Below are 8,751 nucleotides of genomic sequence, written 5' to 3'. Positions count from 1 at the left end.
TTTTTTTTTTTGAGGTTTGCTTAACTAGAAGGAGTGGGTTTGGTATACAGTACGTGCTCTGTTATTTCCCCTTTGTGTATGTGACTTTGTAAGTTTTCCCAGGGCTTCAAATTTGTGTCTTCCATGGCAGAGGTGCGGGTTCCCACTCCCCCTTTCTCCAGGGTGGCGGTCTAAAATCCAAGTCTAAGCAGGGTGGAGCCTGGGTGGGCGGGGCCTCCCAGCAACCCTTTAACCCAGGTCTGGGTAGGTGGGATATGGGTGGGTGGGATCTCCTAGGAGCCCTGAAACCAGACACTGTCTAGTTTCAGGGACACCAGGCTCTGGATGGTGGGCAGCCTCTGGGCAGCCAGGCCAGAAGCGGAGAGGTCTGCTAACCACAAGGTGGCTTGGTACCCACCTCTTATGTCCCTGGAGGGCTCCTTTGGAGATCGCTGAGCAGAGGGGCTCATCGAGACCCTGAGGGAGACTTCCATAGCCACTCAGAGAAGGGTGTATCAAGGTCATTCACAACTAGGGGTCAGAGCTGGAGGAGCCACCTGGTCTGGCAGGAGGGTATGAGGCATGTGCAGTATGGAGGTCTCCCAGCACCTGGATGCCTTTCTACTGGCTGCAGACAGCCAGAGAGGGGACGACCTTGCCCCACCACTGCCAGGCTGCTCATGTGGAGAAATGCCAAAAGTAGGGTGAGGGGCTGCTCAGCCCAGAACCCTAGCCTTGTGGCAGCCCTGGAGCGGCCCCAGGTGTCACAGACACGCCTTCGCCTTCATTCGCAGCATTGATCTGTGCTCAGGCTCTTTTGCCCCTCCCCAGAATCCAGCCAGCAAGAGGGCTGGGTCTCTGCTTTGACAACCCCCACTGTCCGGGACTGGATGGCTGCAGTGCCCCCCAGCCCCCAGGCCAGCAGAGGATAGGAGAGGCCAAGGGACCCGGGAGGAGCTGGAGTGGGCGGTCCGCAGACTGTGGACCCGGCCCAGGGCTCCGTGATGTCATAGCGGGTGCTAAGGAGGAGGAGGGGGTCGGGCTGTTTTTCTGGAGAGTTAGAACTGGAGCGGAGCAAGACAAAGCGAGGCTATGGGCTGGGCAGGCGCCATGGAGCTGCCGTCTCGCGTTCTGCTGTGGAAACTTGTGCTTCTACAGAGTGAGTGCAGCGGGGCGGGAGTCAAGGTGCGGGCCCAGCAGGTGGGCCTGAGCAGATTCAGTGTTTCAGGCAGAATGGCCAGTCTGAGGGCCAGCGGGAGATGGGACGCCCAGCCAGGGCAGGGGACGATCCAGGACGCCTTCAAGAGAGTGCTTCACCGGCAGAGAGTGAAGTCTTCAGCTGAACTTTGTCAGACTTCTTGGGATGCTGGACCTAGAGAGCCAAGAGGGAGGGAGGCTAAGGCCCCAACATGTCTCCCTCAGGGGTCTTTCCTGTGCCCACTCTAGGTGGGGCTCTCCGGGAAGCCTCTCAGATCTGCACTTTTCCGGGTAGTGGGGAGGGGAGTGGGATTGGGGGTTGAGGGCATCCTGACAGTGGTGGGTTTGCAGGGTCTGTTTCAGCCCCTCCCCTCCTAGGCCCCCTGAGTCCGCTCTAGAGCTGGCCTGCTGACCCTGCACATTCCTCTTGGAGGCCACTGGGCACTCAGCCACATCTCTGGAACAGTACTTTAATTTAGGATCTTTAAGACGGAGAGCACCTCTTCAATTATTAGAGACTGAAGATGAAAATAAAATTTTTTTATAACTTACAAGGGCATCCAGGCATGCCTGCAAATCATACAGAGGTTGGTCAGTACCAGGAGAGAAGCAGGCAGGGACCCCTGGACTAATGCCTTTATTAGGTTCAGGGCAATATCTGAACAGGTTTCCTTCTTTCCCTCAGGGAGTTTTAATGTGTGGGTTTAGAGAGAGTGGGCACAAGTTCCCTGGGGTCATGCTGTGATTGAGCGGTGGACACTGCAGCACATCTGTCAAGTCTGTGGAGGATGTGAGGGTCACTGGGGCCAGCCCAGTAGGCTGCACTGGCTGTCCCATAGGAAGGTGGCCATCAGGAGGCACTTGTAGAAGGCAGATATCTGCATCCAACACCTTGAAGAACCGGGAGGAGGGAGAGACCTGGAAACTGCAGCGGGGTGACTGAGCCCTGCTTTCACTTCGAGAAAGTCCAACTTATACCCAGAAGGGGTGCCAAGGGAACATGAAATTTTAATTCACTACAAGCAGGAACTTAGATCTGTGAGGTGGTAGATGGTGGGGGGGTGTCACTCCTCACATCCAGCTTTCTTGTGGGGATAGAGGCTTTGCTCTGGGCCCTTGGGTGGGGCTAGCCTCCCAGTAGTCTGAGGGTTTGGGGACCCTGGAGGGCTCAAGTGACATGGCCCTTGGCAGGGGCACTTACTATCTCTGGAGGAGCATGGTGGGAGCCTCCAGAATCAGCCTTGGGTGGTGCTTTGAGTGTAGCAATGGAATGATGGTCACTGTTCCTGCCGACATGGACACACTCCAGAGTGGGCCTCTGTGGGGTTTAACCCTGTCCCACCACTCATGCCATGGGGGCACCCTCTGTTTCTAAACACCCAAGGGCAGGTGGCCCAGGCAAGATGGCAATGGTTGTGGGGGGGAGTTGTGTGAGAGGTGATTTGCTATGGGGGCTGCAGGAGCTCCCACCCTGCATCTTCCTGCCTTCTCCGGCTTTACTGTCTGTTAAGTGGGTATCAGGTCTTCCACCCTGCTGAGGACTACAGGAGGGATCCAGGGAGCCAAGTGAGGTCCCTGGGCTGGCTGGGTGACAAATCGCCTTCAGTCTTACTCTCCCTCTCTCTCTTTTTTTTTGGAGAGGTTTTCGCTATAGGGCGCATGCGCTCGCCAGACAGACAGAGAGAGACATAGAGACAGAAAGCAAGAAATCACCCCCCAGGGGGGATGGTCATGCCGCAATCCCTTCTCCTCCATTCTCCTCTCGGGATCTTGGGCACGCACGCACACGTGCCCAGTGTGAGTTTTAAGCCACCAGGTCTGGGACACCAACCTCGGTTTACTACGTGGGGGTCCAGCGACATAGCCATTATGCTAACTGCTGGTCCTACTCTCTCTCTCTTTCCAGGCTCTGTGGTTCTTTTATCCTCAGGTTAGTGATCACCCGCCCCTGCCAGCTATGGGCCCAGATCACCTCAGGGGGCCCTTTCTCCCAATCCTGCCAGTCCCCCTCCCATCTTGCCCGCCCCACCCTGTGCCTGTCCTCTTGGGTCCCGCCCTTCCCCCACCGACTTTCCTTCCCCTCCAGGGCCAGCAGGGCCCGCAACATCCAGCAGCTCCGTAGTGTCAGAGTCCGCGGTGAGCTGGGCAGCCGGAGCTCGCGCGGTGCTGCGTTGCCAGAGCCCGCGCATGGTGTGGACCCAAGACCGGCTGCACGACCGCCAGCGCGTGGTGCACTGGGACTTCAACGGCGGCCCAGACCGCGGCCCCACACGCCGTCTTGTGGACATGTACTCGGCGGGCGAGCAGCGTGTGTACGAACCTCGTGACCGCGGCCGCCTCCTGCTGTCGCCCTCCGCCTTCCACGAAGGCAACTTCTCTCTGTTCATCCGCGGTATGAGGGCTCTGGGACTGGGGATCCCTGGGCGCGCCCGCCGGACGAGCAGCTCATGCTACGTTTTTCTTCCCGGTGCGTAGCTGTGGAGGAGGCAGACGAGGGGCTGTACACTTGCAACCTGCACCACCATTACTGCCACCTCTACGAGAGCCTGGCCATCCGACTCGAGGTCACCGACAACCGTGAGTGAGCCCCCTCCCACACCCTCCCTCCGTCCCTGTCCAGGCGCTGCCTGCTGATCCCCTCTCCCTCCTTGGCAGCCCGGGCCGCCCACGCATACTGGGACGGTGAGAAGGAGGTGTTGGTGGTGGAGAGTGGCGCCCCCGCGCTGCTGACTTGCGTGAACCGCGCACACGTGTGGACCGATCGGCACTTGGAAGAGGCTCAGCAAGTGGTCCACTGGGACCGGCAGCCTCCTGGGGTGCCGCACGACCGCGCAGACCGACTGCTAGACCTGTACGCTTCTGGCGAGCGCCGGGCCTACGGGCCATCCTTCTTGCGTGACCGCGTGGCAGTGGAGGCGGACGCCTTCGCGCGTGGCGACTTTTCACTGTGCATAGACCCGTTGGAGCCGGCCGACGAGGTCACCTACTCCTGCCATCTGCACCACCACTATTGCGGTCTGCACGAGCGTCGGATCTTCCACCTGAGCGTCACCGAGCCTGTGGAGCCTGCCGCAGAGCCGCCCTCACGGGGTTCGCCAGGCAATGGCTCCAGCCACAGCGGTGCCCCAGGCCCAGGTGATGCAAATTGCCCTGGGAATCCGCAGAATGCCCTTCTCCTGAGAGATGTGGTTAGCAGAAATCACCCCGCCCGATGGCCTGTTCCACCTAAGGGACCTATGCATTAGTCCAGGGGAGGCCCCAGTGGGGTCAGGTGCACTGAGCAGGTGGGTCGTGGCAGTGCCAGTCCCTGACACTCTCACTCACTGCTTCTTCAGACCCCACACTGGTGCGAGGCCGCAGTGTCATCAATGTCATCGTCCCTGAGGGCCAGGCGCACTTCTTCCAGCAGCTGGGCTACGTGCTGGCCACCCTGCTGCTTTTCCTCTTGCTGCTCATCACAGTCATCCTGGCCACACGCAAGCGCCGCCAAGGAGGTGAGGCCTGGGTTCCCAGAGGTGAGGGTTGGGCTCTAGTGCAGGGGTCAGGTCAGGACATGGGAAGCCTCCCAGGCCAGAGGTCTCACTGTCCCAGTATGCATGGGCAGCCCGGGCTGCCAAGGAGGAAGAGGGGATCAGCAGTCTGCAGGGGCTAATGAGCCCCATTGCAGGTGGGACGGGGGTCCTTAGGGCTGTGAGAGGTGCGTGGGGGGGAGGGGCCGAGACTATCTCCAATATGAATCTTCCTTCCTCAGGGTATGAATACTCAAACAAGAAGTTGGGGAATGCACAGGGGTGAGTGCCCTCTCCTGGCCCTCCTGGGGACAGGCCCAACCCACTCGCTGCTCAAGCCTCTCCACTCCCCTCTCTAGGAAGGACATGAACATGGTGGAGATTGCTGTGGCCACAGGAGACCATACTCTTTATAAGAGTGAGGACTTCCAACTAGGTAAGGGGAGTTTGGACACTAAAATGTAGATATGCCTCCCAGGCCTGGGCTGGGGGAGGAAACCTCACCCTGCTCTCCCCTACATCAGATTACAAAAATAACATCCTGAAGGAGAGGGCTGAGCTGGTTCACAGCCCACTGCCTGCAAAGAACATCGACCTGGACAGAGGTGAGTGGTCAGAGGGAGACTCCCTCAGCCCATTTCAGAGCCCTGCCCATACTCCACTCCACCTACTCCCAGAAATCCCAACCTCACAGTTCCAGCCAGCCCCATGGGTGGGGAACACCTGCCCCCTCAGTGCTCGAAAGTCCCTGGGAAGTGCTGTTGGATGTCTGCCCTGCTTCCCACTGGCATGGAGGGGCAGAGTAGACACCAGCCTATTCCCTTGGCTTCCAGAGTTCAGGAAGGAGTACTGCAAATAAAGTGATACTGGGCTCCTGGCTGGGCCAGCAGCTCTTCCAACTCCTCTCTGCACCTCGGAGGATGTCCTCATGACCCTCATGCAGCTCACATGGCCCTCTTCCAGCGGCTGGTCCCGCTTTCCTGGAACTTGGCCTGGACTGGCACAGAGCAAGGCTGCCTCCACGTCCCTTTCCCAGAACTACCCTCTCTCGGCAACAGTGGGCTCCCAGGGCCTCAGTAGCAGTATGGCTTCTGCCCTTCAGCCAGTCCTCACTCGCCGGTGGTACTGTGCCCCACCCCTGAACCTTGGTAGAGCCATGGTCTTGGTGATTTCCACCAAGCTCTCAGGTGCTCCTGACCTCTGCCCACTGGAAGGGGGCTCAGGACTCGGCAGCCTGAGAGCTGTCACCTCCAAAACTTCGGGGAGCCACCTGCTGCCACTGAGCTTCCAGGGGCTCCTCTGGACCGCTCCAGGCTTTCCTCAGAGGCCCACCCAGGCCGTGATCTGCTCTGCACAAGGACCTGAGGACCCAGCATGCTTCAGGCCTGATTGAAGCCCTCTGTGCTGCTTTGGGCCACCTGGGGCTGCCCCGTGGCTGGTTCTTCGCTTTTGACCTCCTACTCCAGCCTTGTTTGCAACAAGCTGCCTTGACAGTCACTGGGCTCCATGTGACGTTGACCCTGACACCTTCCCTGTGGCCACTCTCTAGGCTGGAGCCTGTGGCTGGGGCCACATTTGGCTTCTGTGTTGATTGAGGAGGGGGAGGGGTGGCCAGTTCTGAGGTGGCCTGTGCTGCCACTCCCAAAACCCCACATTTACTCCTGCTGGGGAAATTGCCACCAATACAATAAAGGTCACCTCTGATTTTTAGACTTGGCCCAGGTATGTCTCTACATCTCCCCTCTGTCTCTTCCCTGGGCCTGAGTCTGGGCCTTAGGAACTCTCAAATACCTTCCTCACCTTCAACTGAGGAGACACTGTCATTGCTGTATTCCTTTGAAATTGAAGGTCTGGGTCTAGGTCCTCCTAGGAGCAAATATCCCAGGAAGGGGGCATTGGAGGCAATTCTATGTCCTGTATGACTGGTCATGAAGGAACTTCAGGTCCTTTTTTGAGGGTTTATTTGGACAAAGGGGTGGAGGAACATGTTGATTCATGAAAACAGAGGGGACACTATTTGTTCAGCCTGTGAGAAACACGTGCTAAGATGGGGTCAAAGGGGAAGAAGCAGGAACAGAGCAGAAGGCTTGCGTGCCAGATGCAGGGCTGACACTTGTGACCAGAAGGAGGAGTAAGGAGACACAGGCAGCAAGAGCCCCAGACTGCAGAGCAGCTCCAAGCAAGGCCTGACCAGGTTAACAGGGGATCTAGCACTGGTACCCCTCCAACTCCCTGCTCATTCATTGGCTAAGAATAAGCCACGTGATCTTGGCACAAATGTGGGGATGGAGGCAGGGGAGCAGTTGAGAGCAGAAGGCCTAGTAGCACATTGTCCTGGCTCCAGGCCAGTAACTGAGTGCTGTTAGCCAAGACTCTTTCCTGAATCTGTCCTTTAAAGCCTTCCCAGGATAGTGAAGTTCAGAAGGATGACGGTCACCTACGAGAACCCTGGAGTGGCAAAGGTGGGGAGGAAGCTGGGCTGGGGGGACATGCTTGTGGAGGATGCATCTCCCTCCCAGCCTTGTGACCTCTGGCCTCACTAGTGGCCACACTATCCCTGGACAAAGTCCCTGCTGGAAGGGCTCAGGCTCTGCCCACAAACCCACCCCTCCTTATAGAGCCCCTGCCTGATCACACTGGTGTCAGTACTAGCATTAACCTCAGGCCTCTCTGTAATGTCCTAGTGTCAGTGGGAGCCCAAGGGCAGCTGGGCCTCAGACCTTTACTTCAGTGTGTCATCAGTTACCCCCCCCTACTGCTAGCGTTTGCATTTGGCCCCAGGGGAGGTGGGTTCAGGCAGGGACTCCTCCTTCTTCCCTGGGCACCTAGTAGAGAGTCCCTCGAAGATCCACCCTAAGGTCATCCTGCCTGACTTCCTCAGGTTAGGGGAGAGGCCCCAGGCCTCAGAACAGACAGGTGGATAGCCAAGCTAGGGGAGGCTGGGCTGAGTAGGTGTCAACAACTGCAGAGTCACCCTCAGGGGCTGAGGCTCAGGGCCCTTGGCTTAGGCTGACTTATGGGGGCTTCCAGCCTGGGCCCAGGAACTTCTGCTCAACCTCTGGAACCTCCAGTCAAAGATGGGTTCTTTCCCTGTGCTGGACACCCATAGGAAGAGGGACGTGACTAGGAATATGAGAGTCCCAGGCTACAACCAGTTTGCTGGGGATGGGTCACAGGGGGCATCGTGCACTGCCTCCACCAATTACTCCTGGTCCTCTCCTAGGGCCTCCCCTCCGTTTCTCTCTGGCCAACGTAGGACTCCCTCTAGTGGCAAGTCTTTCTGCCGGAGTCGGGGAAATACGGGGCTCCAGCCGGGCGGGGCAGCGGGAGCAAGTGACTGGAGGGGCCCCTGAGGGGCCTGAGGGGCGACGCTCGGGGTCTCCCTTGCCCCAAGGAGAACGCCAGGCTGATTCTAAAATGGCTGGGCCAACATCCCTTCAGCCGAGGCTGTAGCACGGCGCCTGGGCAGTTCTGCTCACACTCTCGTCTATGGGAGCCCAGCTTTCACTTGGCCCGTTTCTCGGGGGTGGGGGAGGCCCATGAGCTCCGGAAAAGAGTGCACAAGCTCGTTTCTGGCGGGGACTGGGGGCCGCGAAGAGGCGCAAAGTGACTAAGTGTCCTGGGCGCGGGGCCTGGACACAGCATCCTCTGCTGCCCGCGTCGCCCCACGCATCTCGCTCACGTGACCAAGGCACTCCCGGGCTCTGAGCACCCAAGAATCCCGGAGTCCTCAGGAGAGGGTGGCAGGCCGGAACCTCCGCCCAGAGACACTCCTCCGAGCGGCCAACCGCCCCAAGCCCCTGGGGGGCGTGGCGTGGCCCAAGGCGGGGTCTCTCTCTGACAGCTAGGGGCGCCGGTGGGGGCGTGGCTTTTTGAAGGCCCCTCCGCCTAGCCGGGGAGCGCTCCCCTGTTCGCCCACCACCCGAGGGTCCAGGCCCTGGCAGGATTGCAGGGGGACGCCTGAATTGGGGGAACCTTGAGGGACAGGCAAGCGGACCCCAGGCCGAGCGTGGAGCTCACGAGTGGGAACCGGGAGCATTGACACGCACACCACGCCCCGCCCCCC

General features: G+C 59.2%; 1 protein-coding gene across 1 annotated transcript; it reads left to right on the top strand.

The window, feature by feature from the left end:
• The first annotated feature begins 1,019 nt into the window (after positions 1-1,019).
• On the top strand, positions 1,020-6,401 carry MXRA8 (matrix remodeling associated 8). The gene is made up of 10 exons (XM_006164105.3): positions 1,020-1,138; positions 3,083-3,106; positions 3,263-3,568; positions 3,652-3,753; positions 3,832-4,311; positions 4,512-4,670; positions 4,928-4,967; positions 5,045-5,121; positions 5,210-5,290; positions 5,519-6,401. The coding sequence occupies exons 1-10, from the start codon at positions 1,072-1,074 to the stop codon at positions 5,542-5,544; spliced, it is 1,362 nt and encodes a 453-aa protein (XP_006164167.1). The 5' UTR covers positions 1,020-1,071; the 3' UTR covers positions 5,545-6,401.
• The last annotated feature ends 2,350 nt before the right edge of the window (positions 6,402-8,751 follow it).

This window comes from Tupaia chinensis, unplaced genomic scaffold, assembly GCF_000334495.1.
Source record: "Tupaia chinensis unplaced genomic scaffold, TupChi_1.0 Scaffold143584_1, whole genome shotgun sequence".
Taxonomy (NCBI): Eukaryota; Metazoa; Chordata; class Mammalia; order Scandentia; family Tupaiidae; genus Tupaia; species Tupaia belangeri.
This window is presented reverse-complemented; position numbering and strand designations above follow the sequence as displayed.

What these genes read in the sequence shown, in the direction of transcription:
- MXRA8 (XM_006164105.3), top strand. Translation starts at nt 1,072, where the DNA reads ATGGGCTGGGCAGGCGCCATGGAGCTGCCGTCTCGCGTTCTGCTGTGG. An exon ending in GAAACTTGTGCTTCTACAGA is followed by an intron (nt 1,139 to 3,082) that starts GTGAGTGCAGCG and finishes CTCTCTTTCCAG; the next exon opens with GCTCTGTGGTTCTTTTATCC. An exon ending in GAACATCGACCTGGACAGAG is followed by an intron (nt 5,291 to 5,518) that starts GTGAGTGGTCAG and finishes CTTGGCTTCCAG; the next exon opens with AGTTCAGGAAGGAGTACTGC.